Source organism: Haemaphysalis longicornis, unplaced genomic scaffold (assembly GCF_048455015.1).
Source record: "Haemaphysalis longicornis isolate Haplotype H1 unplaced genomic scaffold, Haemaphysalis longicornis Haplotype H1 scaffold_3, whole genome shotgun sequence".
Taxonomy (NCBI): domain Eukaryota; kingdom Metazoa; phylum Arthropoda; class Arachnida; order Ixodida; family Ixodidae; genus Haemaphysalis; species Haemaphysalis longicornis.
The window spans coordinates 103,211,766-103,238,948 of record NW_027526335.1 but is presented as its reverse complement, the minus strand read 5'-3'; the positions used below and the strand labels follow the sequence as shown (position 1 = coordinate 103,238,948).

Sequence of the window (27,183 nt, the reverse complement as noted above, 5' to 3'; positions counted from 1 at the left end):
AAAAGGAGATATGTGATTTTCGACGATAACTGCAACCAAAGACATCATAAAAAACGAAATTTATTTGATACACAAAACACTCAGGAGATTAATGTCACCACATTTTGACGGGTACTGCTAATAACTAAAGTTAAAAGGCAGTTACGATGCAGAGAAATACTTATAGAACCGTCGATACTTAGCGAGTGGGGAGGACTAGCGCTTGTCGTGTTTTCTTTTTCCGTCTCGTTCTTCTGTCCATGAAGTATTAATGTTTCACAACCGTAGCCATCTAACCCACACCGACGCTCTGACTAGTTTTAGAACGTCAAACTAGTAATGGATTTCCTAATGCAGGATTCTTGTGACCACTTTATCTGAAAGCAGCTTGAGAGAGAGGCAAAACTGAAGCAAGCAGGCTGAATTAAGACGAACAATAAAAAAACCGTCGCTTAAGCGATGCGATACGAGGCACAAAACCGCAAGATCACTTCTTTGAAGGAAGCACTCAAAAAAAAAAAAAAAAACGGCACTTCTTTCTTCTCATTTCTCGGTACTTAACAAAAGCCAAGCCTCGTCCACCTCAACGTTTAACAAGAGAATATTAGGAAAGGGCTAAAACTTTTGCGTGGGAAACATGCTTATGAGCACTCAACTTTCTCTTTGCTACTGGCTACGAATGAACAATAAAAACACACCAACAATAAAATGGCTTAAAGAAACTTAAACAGCTTCAATTCCACGATTATCGATTACTCCTTGCCTTCTTTATTTTTCTATAAAACAGAGTTGCGCTTTGCGAAAGCTTGATTGTCGGTTTAACGCCCTGACGGTACACCGGCGATGAGGCGCGTCGTAGAGGAGGGCTCCGGATTAATTTTGACCACTTGGGGAACTCTAACCTGAGCCGAAAGCTCCAACACACGGGCGTTTTCGCTTTTCGCTTCAATCAGAAAAGCGGCCGTCGCGGCCGGGAATCGAACGCGCGTCCTTGGGCACCTTTCGAAAGCTAAAGAAACTAATGAGGGGAAGGGCAAACAAAGCTGAGAGGCATGCCACACTCGTTTTTCTTTAATGTCGTTGAACAAAATGAGGAGGAGGCAAACATAGAGTGTGGGGGAAGGGGGGAGGGGGTTACCGAAATCGCCGCAGCCGAGAGAATTCAGCAAATTGTGTTTTCTTTATCTCCAACGCCGCTAAACAGAAAGGCGCCAATAAATAGGCGCGCCACAGGACAAAAGCGACTCCCACCGGCTGTTCTCTTTCTATTGGCTTTTCGCAAATTACGAAACTCTTTTCCTCGTATTGCTGAATGGAATGATACGACGAAGCAAGTGTCGCTGACAGTCAGCTGAAGAAAACACCGACAGATGGCAAAGCCACCGAGTTGGCTTGTCCTAGTTTGAAGACTGTCCAATTTAAAACGCAGAAATAGGTCGCCGCGGAATTTCCATGGCATGATGGGAAGGAATTTGATCACGCAACCTGCCCCCCCTTATTAGGCACATGATGATATAGTTGAGGAATAAAAGAAAAAAAGCGTTCAATGTCGACGTGGGAGAAAGGTTTGCCGGCTTTTTGTGGCCGTCTTCGTTCGCCGAGGGGCAGAAAATACATCAGACAATCAGCAAAATGGGAGCTGAACAAGAAATGTCTGAACACAAGTTTTCGAAGTTCTAGATTCTTTTTCTCTCGAAGTATCTATCTCCTGTCTACTTCGTATGACACCCTTAAATCTGAGGTGCAACATTACACTGCAGCCTTCTTGAAAAGCAATAAATCGAGTAGCCTCGAAGGAACAAATAGGTTGTAATAACATTTATACTTCGATGAATAGGCGCGCAAAGTGACTCCCACCGGCTGTTCTCTTTCTATTGGATTTTTCGCAAATTACGAAACTCCTTTCCTCGTCTTCTTCAATGAAATGATACGAAGAAGCAAGCGTCGCTGAAGTGTTGAGCCACTTTATAATAAGTATGTTATCCCTCCCAGAAGCAGCTCATATCTTTGCCCCACTCACCCATCCACACTGTATAAATATAATTAGACCGCTCAATGTTATTCAACGTTATTTGTGTTAAAAAATGTGCTCGTAAGTATAACCCTTCTGTTGTTCATGTTAATGAAAATGAAAAAAAAATTAACTTATGAGATTCAGACGACTGTTTCGGAGCGTAAAACGCTCCGAAACAGTCGGAGCGTAAAACTGTTGTATTCCCTTCCGGAATGACTGCGCGATATAACGCGGATATCACGTGCTGTGTAAACATAAATTCGGAGTGGCTCCAGTTGAGGTTTTCTTTTAGTAAATGCGAATTTTGTTTAAGGTTTTGTTCATTAGATTTATGTAATTATATGGAATTTTTTTGCGATGTTAGCGAATGTTGCGTTTTTAGCCAATTGTTAGCGCACCGGCAATTAGCGTTTGCAGTTTAACTTATCAATTCGCTAGTAGAGACGGAGAAACCCGAGAACGGAAGCTATTATACTGTCAATCCTGCCCGCAGCGCCGAGAATCCCTTCCAGCTGCCGAACCCGTACCGTCTTCCTGCACACCGTCACGGGTACGGTGCACCGCAAAGAAATGACGCATCAGAAGCAACGACGTTGTCTGCAACTCTTTGCCGATGACGCGGTCCTACCGAGCAAGGCAATATCCCGGGGGAAATTTGCGTCCCCGGCTCTTTCGGGAGAATGTGGGACGACTCGGGGGAAGACATTGTATCCGCGACGAGCTATTATGCGCTCAGCTTTACGTCTGCGAGGCTTATTGGTTTTTTTCTCTTCCGCGGGCATTCTGTTTTAGTTCGATTCCGCGGTATGGCTCTTGAGGATCGCAGGGGAACGCCGGTATGATTAATAAGGGAGGGGTCGCGGTATCTTGCAGTCGTAAGGGGCGCTTGACGAGTGGCACGTCGAGGCAATAACACGCTGTATTGTGATTGGTTGCGTCGCAATAAACGAGAAGCCCCTAGCGGACCTCGAGGGAAGCGCATACAACTTGACACAATTCACGCAGATGACATGTGGACGCGTGATTGCTTTAATGCGATTGTGTAGGAACGGTGCCCCCCTGGGACTTGATACACGTGGGTGCGCGCGATAAAAGTGGCAATCACTGGGAAGTGCGACATATAATACATTTCATGTTTCCTGACGGAGAAAGTTCCTACCATCGAAACTTGAAACTGTTATCTTTCCCCCACCCACCTACCTACCCTTCCACACTGTATATATATAATTAGACCGCTCACCGCAGACCGCAAAGCACGTCCTACATAATTTCTGCATCATCCCATTTCATTCACCATCTTCGGTAGCATGACATCGAGCTTGCCATAGACTCGTATTTCGTGCAAGGGTTCCGATAGCTCGGGCCAGATTAGCCACAAAACATACAGCGTATACACACACACACACACACACACACACACACACACACACACACACACACGTATGTATATATGAGACCACTCTCTACAGGCCGCAAGGCACGCCGTACATAATTTCTACATCATCACATTTCATTCCCCATCTCCAGTAGCATGGCATCGAGCTTCTAATTTCAGCTTGTGGCGGTGAGCGCGACCACAGGGGGCGCTGCGACGCGCGCCTCCGTGACGTCGGCTTAGGGACTCTCGCATTTGTCGTCTGCTTCACTCCTGGCTGTTTATTTGCGCTCGGTTGCCGTCTGATGCTTGTCCGCACTAGATTTTGCGCCTGCATAACTTTTTATCGTAACAAAACGCTTCAAATCGCATACACCAGTTGAAGGCATTATTTAAAGTATAGTTTTTGATACCGCTCCGGAAGAAACATTACCGGTGCCGCCCCAGTTTTTGCGAAGCCGGCCCTGTGCGGAGCTCGAAGAGTGGAAGTAAGCGTCAGCTTCAGTTTTCAGGAATCTTTAGAGCAAAGGGAGCCGGCAACAGCGAAAATGCAAGACCAAAACAAATACCAGGCCTTCGGGGCTGTCGGATATGGCAGAAGGCATTACGATATCCGGTAATCATATGTAAGGGAAAACAGTTTTTGTCACCTCGCCGAACGATCGAAAGCATTATATCACATCACTTTACGCTGTAATAGCTTGAAATTATGCCGACATGCACTATGGGCCGGAAAAACTGTAGGTTGAGTTCCAAATAACCCACTGTGAGTATAGGTGCGTGCTGGTTTTATACCAGGCTTCTAACCAGTATGGATCCGGTTTATTGAGCACAACGAGTCACGTCTACGGTAAGGATACAGTAACACTATGTTTGTTCAGACCTGCAGGGAAATTCGGTACATTTCCCCCAGCCTCATCTCCCCAATATTCAAATATGCGTCATAGGAAAACTACGCTTAGGAAAAGAAAGGGGAGGAAAAGAAGGGGGAGGAGAAACTTTGTTTAACAGTAAAATCGAACTGATTAGTGGGCCGGGTCCTCCGTACAGGACAAGAGAGGAATTTTCTTCGATTCATAGAACGCCATCCCGAGTGGACTACGATGTGTTCTTTACTCCTGGAAGGGGTGGCTACCAATAAAGAGCTGTTTGGAAATATTCATCGCCTTCGATTCATGTAATATATGCACGTATACTATTTATTGCGTTCGTTAGCTAGTATATCACACCTTCAACACTGTAATCATTTCATAATTGTTTGGGTTGAGAGTAAACTCATTATGATAACGATGGTTACGGTAGAAATTCGCAGCACAAAAGTCACCTTTGACTACTCTGGAGAACGTACGTTGTGTGGAGCGCGATCACGGTAGCATAGCACAAACCTTCTTATTCTATTTGCATGTGAATAAAAAACGGACGCTGCGAATATGCACCTTCTTAACGAACGAAAGTGAATTTGTGAAGAAGGGAATGTATGCTATACAGCCTGAAGAAAATATCCACAAAATCTTTGTGATCCTTCCAAAAATCCAAACCCTACTAATAAGACGTCTGTGATGGTGCGGAAAAATTAATGCGTTGGACACAGCAAAAAAAAAAAAAAGAACATCAACCCGATACAAGTCAACAACGAAAGGAATAGAAGACAACCGCTTTGTTTCCTGCTATGTAACGCGCGTGTAGGGGCCCTTAGCTTGGCACGGAGCATTGACTGTTCAGTCTTCATAAGAGCATCCCAAAAATACTGTATGGAAGCCTACGTGCTTTGAATACTTATCGGGAGCTCTGAGCACTGAACCTCGCGTATAAGCTAGAAAGGACAAGTTACACACGATCTTCTGACCGATGCTCTGAAGAAAGTTGCTCTCTCTCTCTCCTCGTGTGTTGCAAACTTTTGGGGGATACAGCTTGAAATTATTCATATGTGTCAGAAGCTGGTAAAAATACCCGAGTTACTAGAAATACGCTTTTTGATGCACTAAAGCATCAAAGCGGACGATTTCTAGCGCAGGCGTTGCTGCCCCTCACAAGCGGAGTGTACCAGACGACAGCGGAGCGAGTCCGTAAGCCGACGTCAGAGCCAGGGGGCGCCACTCAAACATCTCACCGCCAATAGGCTTGTATTTCGTGCAAGGGTTCCTATAGCTTGTACCACATTAGCCACAAAACGTACAACGCACACTGCTGCCGCCCCTGTTGAAGGGGTACGTCCCTCGAGCTGATCTGTGCCCCGACCTTCCTTATTGGCACTGGGTCTGGCCAATCACTGGCGTCAAGTGCCAGAGGAAGACAGTCTTGGACACAACCATACTTAAATTACTTAGGAGAAGAGCAGTACCAGCAGATTTTTTAACTTGCCATTCGGACATGTTTCTGGATAACAAGTATTTCGCAGATTTTGTACGAGCAGGCAGAGTGACTGATCACCTTGCTGCCTGGTAAGGCGCTCAAATAAGGGCAGGCTGCCTAAAACGCTAGATGTAGTACAAACTGGGTGTCTCGAGGCCGAGTGTTCACCAGCAACACAGTTTATCAGCAAATCAGATCTCTCGCTAGAAGACAGGCCCACGAAGGAGGGTAAAGGAAGGGGTAGGGTGGCGAATTTATCACTAGAACAGTCCCCTCTCCGTGCTCCGAATTTTATAGTGAGGTTGTTAAATCCTTAAATCTCCCTACTTAGGCCGGTTAAAGGCTAAACTAACGTTAGTCCTATCCAAAGGTGCGTTGAAAAATAAAAGGGATACTTGTTTATTTTTTTATTAATTGTTTCTTGAACTACAATAACTCTGTCCCCTCACCACCTTTTAGCCTTTAAAAACTTCTGCCAACAACCATGCGGGTATCAGCATCTTTATCCTACTTTTCAGGATACGCATCGCATGACCAAGCAGAGCATTCGTCATGGACATTGCGGTTTTGATGAAGTCGGCTATACCACTTCCAATTTTTCAGTCCAGCAGACAGTACTCACCGATTCGACGAAGTGGTTGATGGCAAATTATTTCGTAAGACAAGCGAGCATTACGACTATGAGAGTTCGATCTGCGCCCGCATTGAATTCGTACAGCATAACCAAAGAACGTGACCTAACTTGCTTGAGGTTAGGTGAATTGGTTTATGATTATTAGCAATTCCAGCTTGAGAGTAAAACGAGTTGACAGTCGGCGCTGTCTTCTGTGTATCCTTCTCGACCGCCTTTAAACGTTTAAACTAAGATTGCTAATAATGTGCTGGTTTTGGATTTCAGACTTTTTCGTTATAGTCCACTATCGGGTTTCTTTATTCGGTGTCACGTGGGTGTGAAATGCTTGAGGCACGCTTTTTGACTTCTCGCCCTATTTTCGAGGAGCTTATGCTGGACTCCACCTTTTGTGGTTGCGGAACCTTTTTTTTTTGCTATCCCGTTTCAATCGATTAAAAAGTATTGAGATCGTAAGAAGAGGAAAAACGTGACTGGCGCTCGAACCAAACCCAGCACGACTTGTGCGTGCGACGAAAGAGTGGAGCTATGGTAAGCTGTCTTACGGGTCTTTACGAATATAATGTCACCTTGCTGTAAACTGTAGATATGAGCATCAAAAAGCGCAGACGCCCCGAAGGATAGACTCACTTATCAAAAATACACTGCCCCATTTTTCGAACATTGCTCTAAGATATCTGATTCGGATCATTTTATTTCCAACTTTGCAATCGCAGTGCAATGCGCAGTCATGAGACGAGACAATTCCCTGTGCTTGTCGCTGACCCTGCCAGCTTGGTGATTTTATTACATGGCTTACAGTCGGAATGAGATCATCGACAGATTTCCTGAAAACGTCGTGAGAACCAAAGACTGCTGCTTCAGGCCTATCAAGCAGATCCCTCGTTATAGGATTCCACAGTGTGCTGGTGGGCCAACGGAGGGGTAGCTTTTTGAACTCCAATAGATATTTCTGTTCAGATAGTCAGGCCGAGTTCTTTCTTTAAAAAGAACTAAAACGCAGGCCACATGCTGGACTGTGATTTCTCGGCGAAATTTGGTCGATAGGATATTGAGCGTTTGCGCATTCGCTCTTTCACTGTTGACTCCGAACGCTGGCTGTGATGAGTGCTAATTATTAATTTAGTTTTCTGAGAAAAAAAAAAACACACAACAGCAGAAGCGATGAATTGTAGGAGACTTATATAATGTATTCTTAATCGCCCGGCGTCTTTAACACCACATAAACTGCGGCTGACATGCCGTTCCTTTCGAGCCCGCACTTGCCGCACCGCATGCGCTTTTTCATCTAGCGAATTCCATGAAGCCACTCCACGCCTGTTCGCAATCAGGAGTGGCTCTCTCCTTTAGTGCCTAGCGGATTTCATGAATCCAGTCAACATCGACTCGTAGAAGTTCGCATGCGAATTTTCTCGACTACGTACCTGTCACCGTCGCCTTTAAATGTCACGTAGAGGCAGTAGGCGCTGTTCTCCCTGATGATAATGGGCACCTCCAGCAGCAGATACTGCAAACCACTCGCAGCGTTGCCTCTTTCGCGTCGTATCGAAGCCTATCCGGTTCCTTATTGTCTTATAGTGTGTGACTGCGGCGGCGCTATTTTGCAGGTAAGATTTTAGCGATACTCGCGGGTTCCTCAGCATGTGTAAAACTCAGGGGACGCTCCTGTAAAGCGTGCACCACCTCATAGTGACTCTTTGTGCGGCGAAGCACAATTAGGGCGTTATATCTGAGTGGAGAACCGGTTCCGGTACGGTGCCAATCAGGCGACCAGCACCACTGCGCGCGCACAGAGGCAGCAAAACCTGTTGTGCGCACGCGCAGTGGCGCCAATCGGGTACCGGGCAGCGCATCAAAGCTGTTCTTCCCCCTCGTATAACTTGTCGACGGTTGCAGCGGGAACCTGGCTGATGCGTAAAAACGAATAGACGCTCCTGTAAAGATAACACTTTTTGGGTGGGGAGACAAACTTGTTAGAGCGATGGCTGTCAGCAGCGTTCTTGTAAATTCGAAAACTTCTCATAAATTCGCAACTGATTCACACACACACACACAAAAAGACAAGCCCGGGTGTGATGCAGCTTTAGCTGAAATAAGGTATTGTTACACCACTTAACTGCCCATTTTTATTGGAGACTTAACGGAGGCGAGAGCAGCTCGTTGTGTTTGGAATGGCGGATATGCACAACCGTCGGGAAGCCTGTACGTAAAGCCCTTACACGGGCGCTTGCCTACGTTTCGTAATTTACGAAGCCCTAGCTCCCTTTTCTTATTGTCGGCATTTTTTATATAACTTCACTTCTAATGATGCCCCTATCATTCCTTGCGAACATACAAAAAAATCACCGCATCTACATTTAGTGGAAACAAACATGGCGGAAAATCATACTTTCGTTGTTTTTGGTCGCTGCTATAAAAGTAGTTATACCACGCGGAGCTGTTCAACAACTTTCGTGGCAGCGTAAATGTCCGACGATGTCCACTACGTCGCTCTATGAATGCAACCTTATTCTATCTCTTCCGCTGTTCTTCTGCATCCTTGAGCCTTTTTCAGAGATTAGTATTGGTCCATTGCATACGCTGTGACATCCGAGATGGTTCCGTAGGGCCTTAATTATACAAAATCTTACATTATACAGCTTTTTCCTGCCGAAAGTCCTGTACCTAAGTAAGGCCTCCTTTTCTATATATAAACACGCGTTTGACCTCCATCTTTTTTCTAAAATTTTGTAGGTGATTCATACGGGCTCACTTTACGAAGCATTGATGATCTCAGATACTTCGGCCTCTTTTGACGGGTATGATCACTGTCTGAGGACCAAGAGTGTCTCGAACTGCGCCCGGTGAACGTTGGTATTACTTAGGTAGCATAGATCAACTAATCGCGCACTTTTTATGCCAACATTTCTAAGTAATCTATAACGTAATTATATCATGCCCACCGTAATTAAATAAAATGCTCGATGCAATGAATTCGCTTCCAAACATATCTCAGACGCCTCATTCGGCAGCCCCCGACGTAGTTCCAAAGGAATGTAAAACAAATATCGTATCTCCATAGCGTGTGCGTTCAGTACTTGTTATTGTTTTTTGTTAAAGTGAAGCTTTAGTGTGCACACTGATGCCGTTGTACGCCAATACACCCTGTAGAAAAACAACCTTTTTCTGATAAACATGATGAATGATGGTGGGTGAAGTGGAAGAAAAAAAAAAAACGCTTCGCGTGGCTGGAATCAAACCTGGGACCCTCGAGGTATGACGCGCGTCAATCCGATTGCTCTGTTTTGACAGGGTCGAAGCGAACGCCACGCAGCAGGTACCGATTCGCGCTGCGCACTCCAATCCCAAACGTTAGGCCTACGGAGTGCACACCTGAGATTGCTGTGGGTATTCTAGAAAAGCAGTGCGTTCCTCCAGAGTAGCTGTTCAAGGTAAGTTGCCCTTGTTATGATAACAGAGACGGACACAGGAGAAAAAAAAAACGTAGTTTCCCAAGAAGACAGCGCCGTCTCGTGAAAGTGTACGTTTTCTTCTGTGTCCGTCCCTGATATCACAACAAGCGCAACTGACCTTCAAGAGCGTGTTACACCAACTAAACCGACATCAATTTTCACTGAACTCCAGAGTAGAACATACTCGACGTGTGAGATCGGCCAACCAACGCATCCATTACGAGAAAGCTTCGCGTTAAACATTCGTCGTTGTTAGACGGAAGGGAGCATAATCTTTTCGCTATTTGTTTTCTTCATTTGCTGGTATTAGTTTCAAAAGCGTGCATCAGGGGGTCCGTTAATTTGCGTTCAAATTCGGAGCTTTCCTACGAGCCGCATTAATGATCTATCCAACGTTCCAGCGGCCTCCCTCATGGTGTCAACAGTCATGTTTCCGAAAATTAGATCCAGTTCCTCCCAGAGCGAAATCTGCCTGAAACAGTGGAGCTGTGGTTCTGTTGTGTCGACTCGAACGTAAACAGCCGCTCTCCCAGAATGGCAGCGCCGTCGCCACGCAAATTCCACAGCTCACGCAAAGAAATCGGCAGCTAAACGTCATCGGCGCGCGCCTCCCTGCCTTCTCCCTCCCCTAGCGGGAAAGCGGGGAACCCCCCCTCCCCTCCTCCTGCGAGACCACTGTGCCCTCTATCGGTGGATTGATAACCTTCCCCTACCCCGGCATGACGCACGACCTACAACGGACGGACGAAAGGGCTCAAGCTGTTAGAACTTCGGTTGGGTCCCATGGTCTTGTACTTTTGTCTCTTCATGTTTGAAGGGACCCCTGACGCAGAGCGTTTGTAAGCAACCAGTCTGCCATCAAAGGTTACGCTGAATCAGTATCATCTCGGAAACCGCTAGGAGAACACGGGAGATAGCGTTGCTTAACAGAGAGTATGCAGCAAACGTGCAAAACATTTACCACTACAGAGTCACCACCTTCTTGAGTGAATTTGCCTGGTTTTCCTCAAGCACCCGTCTTCTGTTCACCTTGTACTTCCTTGCTTTTTCAGTTTTCTGAACTGTGCCTTATTTCTAATCGTCCTTCCGGTGCTACTCTTTCCTCTTATCTGCCGTTGTTTTTTTTCTTGGCCAGCTACGACCGGCAGACTACAAACTTTGGGTCAATCCGCTTGGAGCCCCACCTCACAGGAAGTACCTGCTGGACACTCTGCTGATTTTCATCAGAGAGGCTGGCATTAAGGACTGCTTCTAGATGCCTTTCTTTCCCTGTTCTCCCCCCCTCTTTACTTCCCATCCCTTTTCCGACTGTTGGCCGAGGCTTCCGTTCATGTCAAGGAGACTTCTCTCCCTTACTTTTTTTCCAATAAACGTGTGTTCATTCATTCATTCTTTCTTGGCAGCCTTTCAAAGTCAGCAAGAATATCAGGGTCCATTAATAAATGCGTCTCCTACATGCAAGCGTTAATGATGACGTGTATTTGTGTCTTGAGTGGGACCTGAACCTTTCCTAAATCTGCTAGCAATTAATCACGGCAAACGTGCAAAGCAAAAACTGGCCTAAATATAATAAATATATCCGCTCAACCTAAGCACATGCACCCTGTTTAAAATAGGGCAAGCCATATGCACACACAAAAGTGGAGCGAATACAGTGCGCAGTATGCTGAGAAACGGCAAAAATCAGTAGTGCGCAAAAAAAACTGCATTAGCTTAATCCAGCGAGCATGCCTCAAAATTTCAGGCATCCTGCCTTATGTCTGAGAGTGCAGCCCACAACTGCAGCATGCTGAATATTCAGTGGCAGTCGACAGAGTTACCAAGAATGCAACGGAACCTTACTGTAATTATAAAAGAAGGACTGTAGTGAAAGTCAACAAGAACCCAAAATAAGAAACACAGAGGGACGTTCTACGTCTATCGTCTTCTCTTAGCTTCTCATCGTGCTCGCCGTTATATGCACTACTTTCGGCTCTACACAATAATCAAGCAACTAGCCAGAAACAGGCTCGATTAGTATAATGTAGTGATAGCATCGTCACTGCGACAATTCTGTTACACTAAGCCATAGATAATTACGCAGTGACATGCAGAAATAAGTTGGTGGCATGAGAACGTCAATGACTACGTGATCGAGAAATAGGACTTTGGTCACGGTTTTGAGGTTCATCTGATACAACTGTAATATATCCTTTCAACCTTTATTTGAACAAGAACAGAGCTACCAAATCTTTGGTCTGGGACTATAATAACCCTTGTCATTAGCGGAACGCCGGATCCATATTTGCAGTCATACGCCCCGATTTCACTCGAATCGATGGGTGCCTGAAGCTCAGACAGGGTAAACGTATTACTAATACAGAGTTTGAATGTTGGTCCCGGTCACTGTATTGATGCGTAAGTCACATCGACGAACTAATGGTAGGTTTCCTGTTCGATTGAACTGAATGCATGTTTTCAGTGTCTCTCCGCCTTACCAAAGTTTGGACCAAATATTTTACTTGAAAACTCCTGGGCGCCGTCTTTTATCCAAGACTAATCTTCGTAAATTGTGTTCAAACTGCGCATTAAAATTTACATCGGCAAACTGTTGTCCCAGGCAATGTAAACAAAATATTTCTGCGTTGTGCTTTTTTTCAAGAAGAAAACGAGTAGAAATCCTTTCTTCAATACGTTCTTCCTTGCAAAGAACTTTTCGCGCAGATATTGTCTGATGTAAGTAAACTTTAAGAAATTAAGGCAAAAGAGCACCAACACATCTTCAAAAGAAAGAAAAAAAAGAGAAAAAGGTTAAAGTTTGGTCTTTTTATAGGTATTTCTATCAGTTTCGGATTTGAATAAGGGGCGGGGGGGGGGGTGCACTATAAATAATCCCCAGTACTGTGCGTTCCGTTCGGAGTTTTCTTTCTCTTGCTGTTACGTATGCAAGAACTTGCTACTAAAACTGAAAGTATGCTTGTCCTAATGAAAAATTCACAGGTCACTGACATGCACATCAGCTCATTCCCTGAACATGCCTAGTGATGGTGTGAAGAATCGTGTACTACTCCGTATTTAGATCATAATCATTACTCAAAGTTTTTTTTTAAATCTACGTACTGTTTCGGAACAGAAACTAAAATCCCTGGGCGCTTTAAATAGATCCCCGTATGATATGCATATATATTTACGTGTTTTTCACATTATCTAACCACTTAGAAATCCGTCTTCTCACTGAATTTAGGCTGTCGTATTTCCCCGTCGGTGCATATTTGGCCGCATGAAGCCGCTGCCTTTTGAAAACTGCCCTCTTTTTTGTTACTTCTGAGCGAACCAGAAATGACGGGGGGTAAAATTACCCAACATATTCCAATTGCGACCCGTTTGACGGGAGGATAGCATCGTCGTCGTTCAATGTCAGCTGCCTCGCGTGACAGTAGAATAAAATGTAACAATTTCTTTTTTTCAAACCTGTCAGTTAGGCTCCACTATTAACTTTCTCGAGAAGGCTACTACTGTTCGGGAGTTCCAAATATCTATGACAATAAATGTAGGCTTTAGAAACACTGCAAGAAATATGGGAGTTGCTCAGAGCTAGAATTAGTGTGAAGGCCTGTTACCAAAATGTGTAGGTTCAAAGAACTACCTAACCGTCGTAGAAGGAATATCCAATGACATGCTACACCTACCTATGCACCGCGAGATTTTAGTCCTTATTTAATCAATACACGTTAAAAAGGTACATCGAGGAAGGCCAAAAACCAATGACAATTTACAGTTTACCCGTACTTGCTGGAGAAAGAAAACAAAGAAACGCTGCCTTCGCTCTTCCGGTACGTGGTGTAAGAATTCCACAATGCGCCGATTTCCGTTGCATCTCGCGCGTTGGATATCAGACACACACGCAAGAGAATAAGGAAACCTCTGTCAAATTTGTAAAGGGGAGTATACTTTCAACACATACAGCTCTAAAGATCTGAATTTTTGTTTATAAATTCCAGTCCGACCTCTTTCCGTAATCCCGGCGTCGACTCCACGGAAGTAGCATGACTGTGGTATGTGGTGTGACGCCGCGACGCAACGCAGCGAACACAGCTTCTTTTAAAATAAACTGACCTTTGCAGCAACGTTCGCCGAAAAGAAACTCTACTGGCAAAATCGTTCCTCTATCAATGAAACAAACAACTCAAACCGCCCTAACACATATCAACAAATCTGTAGCACCTCATCAGCCTTCCCCGCAGTCTAATGAAATAATGACAGGAAAGAGGGCTTTAGGCCTTAATCTGAATGCGCGAAAGGTCAGCGCAGCGCATCCTATTAAACAACTGCAACACTAGGCATTTGTGAAGTCCTTTTTACCTCTGTAACTCATTCGGTTCGTTTTTTACCTAGCAAAAAAATAATATTCAGGGCTGTTTTGAGCATAGTTTTTTTGAGTTACAGTCTAATGAAATAATGACAGGAAAGAGGGCTTTAGGCCTTAATCTGAATGCGCGAAAGGTCAGCGCAGCGCATCCTATTAAACAACTGCAACACTAGGCATTTGTGAAGTCCTTTTTACCTCTGTAACTCATTCGGTTCGTTTTTTACCTAGCAAAAAAATAATATTCAGGGCTGTTTTGAGCATAGTTTTTTGTACACTAACTTCATGCAGTTTTCACCAGCCACCTACGTAAAAATTAGAGTTAAAGAATACTTATCTTTACGTATACAGACGTGAATTCCAGAAAAGCCCAGAGTATTTACAGCCTGCTAGTAAACATAGCCATTACGTAAGCACGTGCGCAGTTGCTGAAGTCGAAACACGGGCGCCTTTTCCAAATCGGTATGGATAACGCGCCTTACGTCATTGGGCACAACACGGGCTACGGTTCGGTAATGATGGAACATCCGGTTAGTTCCACAAATGACTCTGAAGCACCTTTCATGGTGCCCTAGAGCTGGAGGCGAACACCCAAATGCACTCTAAAGGAGACTGATTGGGTCGCTACTGACAAGTACGAACGATGAGCTACGCACCCATCCATTTTAAATTCATTTGACATTCCCGCGCGTTGAGCAGACTAAGTGCGCTACCTATTTCCTGCCGGCTGTACACCAGCCGGTCATTATTTTAACAAGGGCACGCCGTGACACGTCGGCCGAAAAACAGGCGACGGCGGAAAAAGGGCTCGTTTAGGGGGCGCTGCGCTACCAAGTACACGATGAAAGCCTGTCAGGATGAAAAAGATGAATTACACGGATAAGCCGCGCCCTAAGCAAAACACCTCAAGCGCAGCGAAAAAAAAAGTAACAATATGGAAAGGCGATTCGTTGAGAAAGAGGCACGTTAGTAAACGATAAAGTAAGCTATGACAACTATAACAACAGCCGGGGCGGCAGCCTCACTTGACATAAGCTGTCTCCGGAGCCGGTATTCAGAAGGATGCCTACGGTGGCGTAATAACAGGTTAATGCGTTTCACGTTGATTTATCAATTGCTTCTTGTTAATGTTTGAGTTTTTTTTCCTCTGTCAGGCACGGTGTTGTATATTGGTGCTGCCAGCCGTTCTTCTTCATTTCATGGCGATGTGTAGAAAGTCTAAAAGCCTTTAAATTAAGATAACAGGGGTGACGTTATGCCTCCTGGACAAGTTTATGGTTTCTAGGTATTACGATGCGTTACGTTTTGAATTTTATTCACTACAAAAATATTACCTTGAATTCAAACGTAAACCAAAGTCCAAAATCCCTGTTACATCCTTATCTCTGAGATAAGTTTAACAAAATGTGCGGTGTAAGCATTCTGCGCGTGCGTGCGTGCATGCATGCGTTCCTGGATGTTAGCCAAAAGAAATCGAGGGAACTTGGGGCCTAACCAAATTCGCGTTTTAGCGAAACTGTCGCACGAAACTAGGAACTCGATGGGTGTATTGCGGTTCGACTGCGTCTTTTCCAATCGCAATCAGTGCACTTGGCTGAGCTTCGCGAGCTTTAAAAGGGGGAAGGAAGGAGGGGAATGGGTTGGGAAATGGGGCAGTTACCCTAAAGAAATGAGCCGTGCAACCCAAAAAACTTTGATAGCTTAAAACAGACACTAATGAGAGATAGTTTTCGCGTGAATTTTTGTCCTCTCGAATATATTTTTAATATAGGCTATGGTGTAGTTCTCTGCCATCACCCTGTCTTTCTTTTTCATTCCTGGTAATGTTTTATCAAAACAATTCAACATGAATTGAGGCCTTCAACTTGACTCAAACTGAATTCCTGCTAAACCTTTTCTCTGCCACTTGGATGGGAAGAAAATGTTCCGCTCGTTTTCTCCTTTTTTGGAATGTTTTGGGAGCAAACGGCATGACGTAAAACATATATAATGAAACCAGGAGCAAAGGTCGGATGCTGCGCAGAAAGGGTCCCTAAAGCATTTTTTTTCTTGTCTAAAAACAGGACAAATTCCTAGCTGCGGCAGAGCCGAACATATAAGCTCAAAGATTAAGTATAGGTTGAAAGTGCTAGGATCGGTCAGGACGTACGAGTATTTCGTAAACAGGCCCTTATAGGGTACCTGAACTGGTTATTATTGTTACTTATTCCTTATATACGCAAGTTCGCACTGCATTGAACAAATAAATGTATTCACTGAAATGCAGGCTGGCTCAAGTATAAAACACGTATTGTTAATGGAAAAATTAACACTTGACTTGCCGTTTTTGAAAGACTTCCCTTGACCGTCCCTTTACTAAAATGTAGAACTTTCTGTTCGCCCAAAGCAGGTCAAATAACTGCAAGGGTTAGTTCCTTTGCTTTTACATCGTACATGCCGCGGAGGTGGTTTTCATCCTTTAACGAGACTTATTTTTTTTTGCAGCAAGACATGCCACGCGCTCTTCAATTTGACTTGTTTTCGTTTCTTCCACGATACTGTTTTCTAATTTAAGCCCTTCTTGCCCTTCTACGCGACCCACGAACGGACGTTTAAGCTTTTAAGCTCTTTACCAGCTTCTGGGCCATCTTAAGCTTCATATAGCATTTGTTATCACGGTATAAAATGTAGGCCAGATAGTTACCGAAGATATTCAATGCCCTACTTGCCTGTAAGTTTGCATACTTTATATCGGGACTTTGCAGGAGCAATAAGAGCCTTTTTAAACCCAACATATCTTTATAAAGGCTGTGTATAGCCTGTATACACTCACTCGAAGTAATTAACCAGGCTTGAATTTTCAGAAAGTTTGCGGGTTATTTTTTTAGATCAGATGCTGTAAAAAACAATGATAGAAGAAGATTCTGCACCTGAAAAAGGCGAACAAATAGGAGGTGCATCTGAAGAAAGCGGAGTGTTATAGGTATACTCAACAGTTATGCAACACCTAGGTTTTTAAGGAGGTTTCTCACTTATGAGAGTTAAAGAAATGCATACGCATTCTCGTTTGTTTCCCTGAACGCAGCTCGTTGCTGTGTTTGCAGTAGTCTTAAAACACACCCTCCCTAGTTTACCACGTTCGCTACAGACTTGTAAATTTATTTTCGAATATGGGTAGAAATGTCAACAGCTATCAATGAATTGTCATATCGTCCGTATAGCGTGGATAACGGCCTAATATTTTTTTTTTCAAATCAGCAAAATCAAAGCGTCGATAAGTGTACGTTCAATTGATTGTTAAGGCATCGTGAAATGAATAAGGCAGGTTGTATTCACATCATCTTCCACGAGTTTAAAGTAGGGCTGTTTTTTTTGCTTCATAGCAGAATGCATTCGCAGAATAAATGCAGGCTATCCTGATTTATTCCCTCTCATCTTGTTGCGTAAACTGGCCGTTGCGTCCTAAATTTTGAAGTAAATTCCTACGTTATAGCCGAACCAATGGAATCAAGAATGGTACATAAAGGTATCAATATTTTAATGGCTGGGTAAGCAACCATTCCAAGCAGCATTGCACCATTGTCCGTTTATTCTCCGTTCACTGTTTTTTTGCTTTACAGCCTAATGTGAGATATGCCATTAACACACAGTCGGTGCGCAACTTGTGTTAATATCTTCTTCCCTCGATGTTCTCGATGTTCTGGCTACTACGCAGACGTTGTTTACCTTCAAAGAAGTCTATTTATTAGCCCCTTCGACCACTTAATGTCACCGTATTCATTTCAGAAAACGTTCGGAGGCGTAACTGTTTTTAACGCCAGAGTTCGTGGTAACCGGTCAAACTACCGAATCTGCAAGAAAAGACGGAGTAATGCAAGCCCAGCTCACCACCGTCAACGACGACAACGACGAGGCCGCACCAGGAGACGACGAGCGTTATCCAGAGCGCGGGCTTTCGTCGCCGCGAACACACGTCGGCGGTGTGAACGGAAGCGCACAGAGCGGCCGGACGGAAGAGGCAGCTCATAGTTTCTGGTTGAAGTGTTCCGCTAACGGTCGGAATAACGGCCAGTTCCGGCAATAGTCAGTGGGCTGCCACTCGCCGAGAAGGCATGAAAGAAAAAAAAATGATGTCCAGAGCGCAGCGGAGTGCCGATGGTGGCTCACGAGTCCGCGCTCCGACAACGAGCCACCGCGAACACGGGCCGAGCCGGACGAGACGTCTGCTCCCGGCTGACGCGAAACACGTTGTCGGACGGTGGGCCTCGCGGGCGGCCGAAGAGACGAGAGGAGGGCGTATTTCGGGAGGGAAAGAGGGAAGTGGAGAGGGGGCCCAACTTCCCCTTAGCGCCGCGCTTCCCTCGCTATCCTTGATTTCCTTTCGCAGCCTCGTTTCCGTTCCTTTTTTTCTTACTCGCTTCCGCCGCTTTGCCTCTTCTACGCTCTTTCGGCGGCGGGAGTTTCGAGTTCCGGTTTTCCCCCTCGTTCTCTTTCCGGTTTCGGCGGTCGCTCACGCGCTCTTCGGTCCCTCCGATTGGACGCGGCCGCTCGATGCGGCGACGTCACCGGATCGAGTGTCCCGGGATAAGATTCTGCTGGTCCTACGAACGCAAAAAGGCGCGCGATTTCGATTCGGCCTGCCGCGACCCAGGCTTTGGGAATGGTCCAACAAGCAGCATGTGAGGGTATAACGAGAAATCACCAGCTCAAAGATGTTTCCTTTGCGTAGGCGCGCACGGAGCATAACTGTATTTTGAACTTGGCATACTGTTTCGAGCGCTTTAATAAATTTTTTAACGGACGCTTTGCAGATATTTTCCGCGGTGTGTAGAGGGGGCGTACTTGTCGGAAGGAAAGAGCTTATTAATTTTCAGGGAATTCCCGCCTAGACGTTGTTCACTTGACGGCGTGTGCTGCGGCCCGTTACCCGAGATGGCAGCAACTTGTTCCTATACCACTGCGAAACCTCAAAAAGCCGGTTCCCAAACCTTTCCAAATTTGATTCACATAGCTGGTTTTTTACTCACGTTTTCCATGATTACAAGGGTCATTTGAAACATTAAAATTCACATTTGCACTCTTAGGATAAAGTTCTGCAAACCAGACTTCATCAATTTTTATTTAGTTTAACAACTTTTTGCCTGTACTTGAAGCATTTTGTGCCGCGGGAAACCGAAGGACAGGATTTAATTTTGTGTTTTACGTTTAGGGTTAGGTTATATAGATATTATTTTCGTTATTTTACTATTCGTGTTGTTTTATACTTACCTTAAAGAATTCATACAACCAATTAGAAGCGTAATTTAAACGGGAATGGATACTCCGGACTGCGCAGATAAAATTTGGGATAGAGTCATTGGGAGTGTGTATTTATGCTGGAATTTCAGAGACTATGACTGCAAGCAAAATATTCCCCTCTCGTTATTTTAAACTACTTGTTAAGAAAATGTGTCACGTTCGCCATAACTTAAATATTCACCCTAACCTGCTTCGACTGCAACAGGAAGACAAAAATGTCTGCCGAGACATTCAGTGCAGGCAGAATTTTGATTATATTTTTAAAATGCGTTAATATTTATGTAAGAAGTGAAAAGAGAATATAGGCTTTCAATTAAACGTACAAGCATGAACGTGTGTATGAATCTTGACTCAGCAACAGCAATGATTTTATTTTAGTCAGGATTCTTCAGGAATGCGGAAGCATTTTACGCCTCTCCCTTACGAAATTCAGGCTCGGGCCGACGCGCACGCGTTGCTGCGACTTTAGAAGCCCACAACACGGCGTTTCTCGCACGCCCGTCGTACGCCATGCCTACCATGCCTTGCGTTCTAACCGTCTAAGTGGTTACGTTTGCTCTTTTTGGCATTGGGTTTGGCTGCCTGTCGTTCCGTTGGTTGATCAGTAATATAGACATTTCTTTCCCGCCATTCCCATCCCATCCTATTTTCTGCCTACTCAGTACTGCACTCGCGTTGCTGTCCATTGAACGCTAGGATGCCGCCACTTCCCGAATAATCCGGCATCTGGGTGAAGGAAGCGTTATCCCTGCCAGCTCGGCTTGATGTAACCGCTCCCCACATGTGCTCTGTCAGTCTCTGGCTACCGATAGGTAGTGCGAATTTCCGCCGACACGCACCATTCATCGTCTACGTTAAGATAATGCCGTAAAACGAGCCCTTGCCAACTGCTTACCGATATCTGTTGGCTCGCTGCAGCTTTATATTGACGTTTCGACACAAGTTCTCTTCGTTGTGATCCACTTGTTTTGAGCGTAGTCATTCCGCTTTGAAGTTGGTGATGAATTGTACCTGGGTGAGCCTACATGACTGTTACTTTCTTTCTAAATAGCAGAATTCTATTCACCAGGCTGCGGTTCTACAGCAATGCGGACATTGGCCGCTACGCCGTGCTTGGTTTGTCTAGGTATGTCTGCATCGTTGCTTTGACGGTGTGGGTACCAATAGCCGAGGAATGTATGTGAATACAACGCCCTGTGACGCTGAATCGGAGAGGTAAAGATTCCTTGTCTGAAGTCCGTTCCGATAGGAAACTTCTCACTGTTCTTATGTAGGATTATCGTGCCCGTACATCATCATTGGGTGTCTCCCAAAAGCCCTTTAAAAATCTGCTCTACCACCTGGTCTCTTAATGATTCCAATATTTCCGTGGCCTGTATTGAATGAAACGCCGCTCCTTTATCTCTAAATACAAAGAATAAATAACTCTTGGTGTGGCGTTCGGTAATTGTAACTGACTTCAATCCAGCCTTGCAACTTTTACATCACCGAGTTACTACAGAGAGATCGTGCCAGCGCTTCCTATGTCACGTCCGGCAGGCTCAAGAAACCGATCTTAGTGTCCGCTTATAATGGCTTGCTTCACATGTAGAGGTTCTAAAAAGTGAACACTCATCCACTCACCCACCCACCTACCCACCCACTCACCTACCAAATCACTCGCACACTCAAGCTCATTCACTCACCCATTCACCCAATCATTCACCCACCGACTCTCTCACTCACTCACTCACCCACCCACCCACCTAACCACCACCACCACTACCTCACTCGCTCACTCACTACGTAGATGATCCGATTAGCTTCTATCAGAGTCCTTCAAAAATCACTAAAAGGCTCTATTATTATCTTGGGAAACAAGTTGGATGCTAGAGTAGGCTGATGGATCTCTTAATACAAGAGCTCGTTGTCGACGCTGTTCCCTTCCCGTTTATATACAGGGTGATCAAAATTAACTCGACAGGTTTTTTAAAAATTAGGTGCTTAGATGCACATGAGGGTCACCACTACAGTGAGGTTATGCACCGGGGGGGGGGGGGGCATATAATGAGGTGGTAATTGTTGATGTCAGTGGCTAATTAACTAAAACTGAATAATTAACTTTTTGGCGGCTGCAGTAAGCAGGCATGTTTGTATTGAAAAGTTAGACGTAATCTTGTTTCTACGCAGCTTAATTTGCCAGAATTCTTCTACCGCATTCGTACTCCGTGATATGGAACTGCGAAGTTTAATTGCCGTTCGCATGACCACGCATGCGCGACAGCGAAGACCTGCGCAAAGCTTCCCTTCTGTGACGTGCGTGCTGTGCTCGGTGAAAACGGGGTGGAGGCATAGGCAAAAGTGATAACTGGCACCCTTTGAATCTTGGCTGGCGTTATCGCAATCTGCAGTAGGCGGAACCGCTATCGAAACACCGAACAAAAGCGAGGAGCTTTGCGCCGGGCGCCACTGCCCAGCATGCGTAATCATGCGAACGGCAATTAAACTTCGCAATTCGATATCTCGGAGTAGGAATACGCTAGAAGAATTCTGCTAAATGGAACTGCGTAGAAATACGATTGCTTGTAACTTTTCAATACAAACATGCCTGTTTGCTGCAGCCGCTAAGAAGTTAATTAACCAATTTTAGTTAATTAGGCCACCGACATCAATAGTTACCACCACGTTCTGTGTCCCCCAGGGCACATAACGTCACTGTAGAGGTGGTCTTCACGTACACCTAAGCGCCTAATTTAAAAAAAAACCTGTCGACTTAACTTTGTCGATTTAACGTTTTTCTAAGCTGGAATACCCTTAATATCCTGGTGCATTCTTGGAATAACTGTGTTCGCTTTTCTAATACAGTATCATCTCCATTCTTCAATCAATGCGTGGTTGTGCCGGCGTCTCTCGAGGCCTTTTTTCTCTTCGAGGCCTTTTTTCTAAGCTTGTTCGTTCAGTACTTTTTCATGCCCTAGCGTAGCTAGCGTACAAATCTGCACAAAACCTCCATGCTACATTTATTATCTCATCCGTGTTGATAAGATGTGACCAGTCTCGTCTGTGAGTGCAGTATACGCAAGATGCTTGCCCATTGAAACTTTTTCCCCCTTGCTCTTAACTCTGTTATCTTTCTAATGTTTAATCCATATTTGCCAGATTGTACGCGCGAAAGTCACTTCCCTCGCTTCTGTTACACATCCTGCACAGCTTCGACAATTCTATTTGTTTCTCTCAACGCTTCCATATTATACGTTTCTCGATAGATTCTACAGTTTTCAATGTTTTTTTATGATAGCTTAACAGTTCCTTTTTCGTGTTCTCGCCCTTCTGCAGAGACTGCTGATTCTATTGTTATCTTAAGTAGGCATTCAACGTGCGTTCCCCAGACTTAACTTCTTTGTTATTCTAAAAATCTCCGTCCCCTCGACATTCACTTGCTGCAAGACTGACTCCCTTTTCTTACAGAGAAGCTATTTATGCCTCAAATGATCGGATTTTTCATTTCGTACATCACCGAAAAACTAGACCCTGCTCGCACCTATTCTGTTCATGCGCTCGGGGTTTCAAGCCCGTTCACTGTGTGCTCTAATGGTGTGGCGAGGTTACTGACGTTCCTTGCGACGTTCCACTGCTCTTTCTTGTGTCGCTCGTTATGGGCATGGTCATATGCATGCGTTCAGTATATAGTTAAAAACTTGCGGCACCGACCAAAAGTTTATTAAAAGCGTAAAAAAGAGACGTTTCGGCTTCCGTACGGAAGCCTTGTTCACTGATCTTCACCGAAACGTCTCTTTTTTACGCTTTTAATAAGCTTTTGGTCGGTGACCGCAAGTTTTTAACTATGAACCTTATACCCGACCAGACGAGATTTCGTCGAACCTTAGATTTCATGCGTTCAGTATATATTTCGCAGAAATATTTACTCAGTATATTTCGCAAAAATGGGCGCAAAGCTGGAACGATAGTGTTCATTTAAATACAGAAAGTCGCGAGAATGGAAGTTTGGGAAGACACTGAAGGTCAATGCGGCCCCAGAACATTAAAGGCGCCGCGAGCTGGACGTTCCATTTGAGATTTGCTATCACGTAGCAATCATCATTTCATAAGTCAAGCTGCCGGTATCGGTTTAGAATGTTAAATCCCAAAGCGTAACGTTAGACTTCCCCTTCTCTTCTCGTTACCCCTGCTTCGGCAACAGTTTGTCGAAATTTTAAGCAACCCTGACGCCTCTACTAACGCTTCATAGTACATTCGTAAACTCCAGAAAGCAGGAAGATAGGGTAAAAGTGCTTACGAACTAAGAAGCCTCGATGTCCATAACTGCTGAGTTTGAATACCAACTGAGCAGTAGCTCTTATGTTCGTATTTCAGGGGAATTGCAGTTCCACGTAATGCCTAATCCATAACATTTTTTCCCCTGTAGTTCCAGTAAATTACGCTATTTTTCTGTCCCATAACCACGTTGAGCTTGACATAGTCAGTCCACAAACACGCCCCTAGTTAACTACGAATGAGTCTGATGAACTGTAACAGAACCCTCAAAGAGGTTTGGTCGAAACATGGGTGTCTACATTTTTAGGTAAACCAACCTTCCAGTAATCACCTCCTTCAAGAATTTTGTTAAAGCGACGAGTATTAGTGGAGCTATCGCAAAGCAAAAGACCAAATTTCAAAATCGTAATTACAAACACCAATTTATCCTCGTCTCGCACCGCGTGAGCGCTCCGCTCTGGTCTTGCCCATGATGCTTCGCTTCTCGGTGACGTCTGCAACAACATCCGGTTGTGCGCGTCTGCCGCTGGGATAGTTCTTCTCCGCAAGTCGCTCTGAAATGGGGCCACCCGACTCTCTGCGTTCTCTTAGCGCCGCTTTTAGTTATCATTCTGCTAATGAATGACGCACTCCACTTACGACTGGAAAAGCTGACAGAAAAAATGGGGCGGGAGTTTTACGCATCTGCAACCCGCCGAAAGGTCACGCTGCAAGAGAACGACCCTGTTAGAGTCACCGCGCGGACGCGGCGACGACATGTGTTAGTGTACTACACATTACTTACTACTAACACATTACTAACACATTTCTACATTACTACTAGCACGATTGATTGCAGGGTTTAACGCGGTGACGCAACGCAGGTGATGAGGCACGCTGCAGTGGAAGGCTCCGGATTAATTTGGCCTCCTGGGGATCTTTATCGTGCGCCGAAATCTCGTACACAACATTACTACTAACACATTACACATTACTGGCACATACTACTGTGTTGCGGTCTAAAATATGTGAACGAATAACTAAAGAATCGGCTGAAAAGTTGTTGGACTGTGCACGTACATGCGTTATAAAACGACGTCGGGACATTTATAGGTTAATCGACCACTCGCTCGCACTAATGTCGAGCTTGGTCGTGTAGTGGTGACGCCATGCACGCACGCGCACAGGAAGTAGTAGAAGTCCCTTCCGTTACTCTGACTGGCTATAAACATTTATAACCGTAACAAGAAAGCAGCCGAAGGGTTGCACGGTATGGAGCTTTTCTTGGCAAGAGTGTGGTAACAGAGCAAAAAAGATAAATATGAACGAACATGATAGCGTGTGAGCCCGCTGCACAAAGCGCTAACTAACCAAAGGTGCCGCCGTTACACGCTGACGATGAGCAGACGACGCTTTTCTTGGCCGGAAGTGGGAGAAACTTCTGTCCAATAGCAGTGTTTCTGCTTCGTGACGCACATGGGAGAATTGATGACGTAGATGCTTATAAATGGCGCTGTTCAGAAACACGCAGGAAAGGGTCCGAAATGGCGACAAACTTAGCAACAAAAGTATCAACATTTCGCTGCACGTAGAAAAGTTATACTTGGCACAGATCATGTGAATCACCCAGCCTAAAGACGGCGCTTGTTCATTTGGTGCGCTAAAAACGCCTTTCAGGGCCCCTTGAAGAAACACGAGAGAGTTGAGAGAGATAATTTCATGTCGTTCAAGTGGCCATGACCTATGTAGCTTTGCCGGCAATCTACTTGCGCAAAGAAAGGGCGCCTCTTTTTTATGCGGTTGCGTTCTTCCCTTCTGAGATCTAGCCTAATTTTGTTCGTCAGCGTTTTGTGCTAATTCACCTTGACTTCTCCAATCCCGCTACACAGCGCATAATACCATGATTAGCAAATATATTGAAGAACATTTCTTTCTCATTTTACAGTTGGGGCATTTCTGTGAGCATTTATTATAATTTGTAAGTGTAAGAAGGTTGTGTTCACTGTCCCGAGGTTAATTCTCTGCAAATCCAGCCAGCGAACTGCATCAGCTATCACGGTTACCTGTTCAAAGTTTCGAATTGCCGTTCGGTTACCTGATCCTCTCGTATTATCGTATTATTGTATCTAATAATTATCCTGCGTGCTGGGTATCAACTTTTCACTGCCGATTTCTGGCGCAGCCAGCTAGTCATGTTAGCTCGGCTAACATAGCTAGACTTCTTAAAGATCGTCCTCCCCCTCTCTCGGCCCATCCTATGGGCTAGTAGAACTGTCAATATACACATATTTTAAGCCAAACTTTGGTGTTAATGTTTGTACCACCTGTAACTTGCGCTTCCGCTTACCTTGATCATAACTGCCGCAACCCCACAGCTAATAATGCAGCATACCTCCATATTTGCTGCGATTTTTTTGTGCCCCGAAAATCCTACTCCCACTCCATCCTATGTTGGTGCCTGCGGCAGCGCAGAATATGCCCGCTATTGAATGGCTTAAGCCTCTCGCCTGTTCTGGTAATCCTATGATATCCCATTTAATGTTTCGAAGCTCCTCTAAAAGCATAACTAAGCTCACCTAAACCGGCAGATCTGAAATGTTAAAGGTTGCTAGGTTTAAATTACCATGGCTGACTTTGGGGACCCAGGGATACGTAGCAGCCTCTGCTGCACGGCTAACCTGTGCTCTACAGTTACTGGGGATAGAGGGCCGCGATAGAGGGCCGTCCATTCTCGAACTAAATCTCGTGGCAGCTCTTCCAAAACCACAACGTCTGCAAGGAACTTAGCCCCTGTCTGTCTCCAAATGATACGGCAAAGAATCCCTGTCAATACGGCACTGTCATCTAAACAATCCAGTGGCGACTGAATTCAATCTGAGACTCATTACGAGCATAGTAACGATAAAAGACTCTGGGTTCTAACCCAATGTCGTTGACCGCAAAAGCCTCAGCGATTCTAGGCAGGGCGACTGCCAAGGCGGTAATCTACTCCTAAGCAAACTATTAAACAAAAAACAAGTCTGGGGCTGGAGTAAGAAGCTCGATTTCACTGTTGCTGCCGAGGATGGTTAAAAGGGCGTGTGAGATCCGAGTCTTGGAGGAGGCGTGTCAACATGCCGCATCCGAAGCAGTGCAGGTCGGGCCCTTCCTGTTAACACCTAGCGCCGCTACCTTTGAACACTGCCGCAATCTTCGTCATGAACTGTTGAAACGAGCATGCTGTTCGGACTCTGTGCCTTAGGAGGTAGCTTGGCGACTACTAATGCTTGCATCCTTGGTTCCAGCCCCCGAAACTCTGCTTTTGTATTCCCGGGACATTTTGACTGTAAAAATACTCGCTTAAATCAATTCTACGCATAATTTTGGTAAATGAATAGTGGTGGTTTAGTATCCCGTAGTTCGGTTTAGGTGCGGGGTGAGAGAGCCCATCACCACGTTTAATTACAGTTCTACATCACACTGGAAGCACCCGCCTTGCATTGACATGGGAACGGAATGTCGCGTGTGAACATCAATCCTGTAAAG

At 45.0% G+C, this 27,183-nt stretch overlaps 1 protein-coding gene across 2 annotated transcripts in view; it reads right to left on the bottom strand.

Moving 5' to 3' along the window:
- The window catches only part of LOC144174972 (cell adhesion molecule Dscam1-like), a 675,942-nt gene that overhangs the window by 493,927 nt on the left and 154,832 nt on the right, over positions 1-27,183 (bottom strand). Inside the window, exon 1 of one of the 2 annotated variants that reach the window (XM_077703964.1) lies at positions 18,016-18,359. The exons of the other annotated variant lie outside the window; for it this stretch is intronic. Within the exon in view, the coding sequence (XP_077560090.1) occupies positions 18,016-18,154 (139 nt within the window). The 5' untranslated portion in view covers positions 18,155-18,359. Of the gene's footprint in view, positions 1-18,015; positions 18,360-27,183 lie in introns of those variants that run through there. 2 annotated transcript variants of the gene reach the window in all.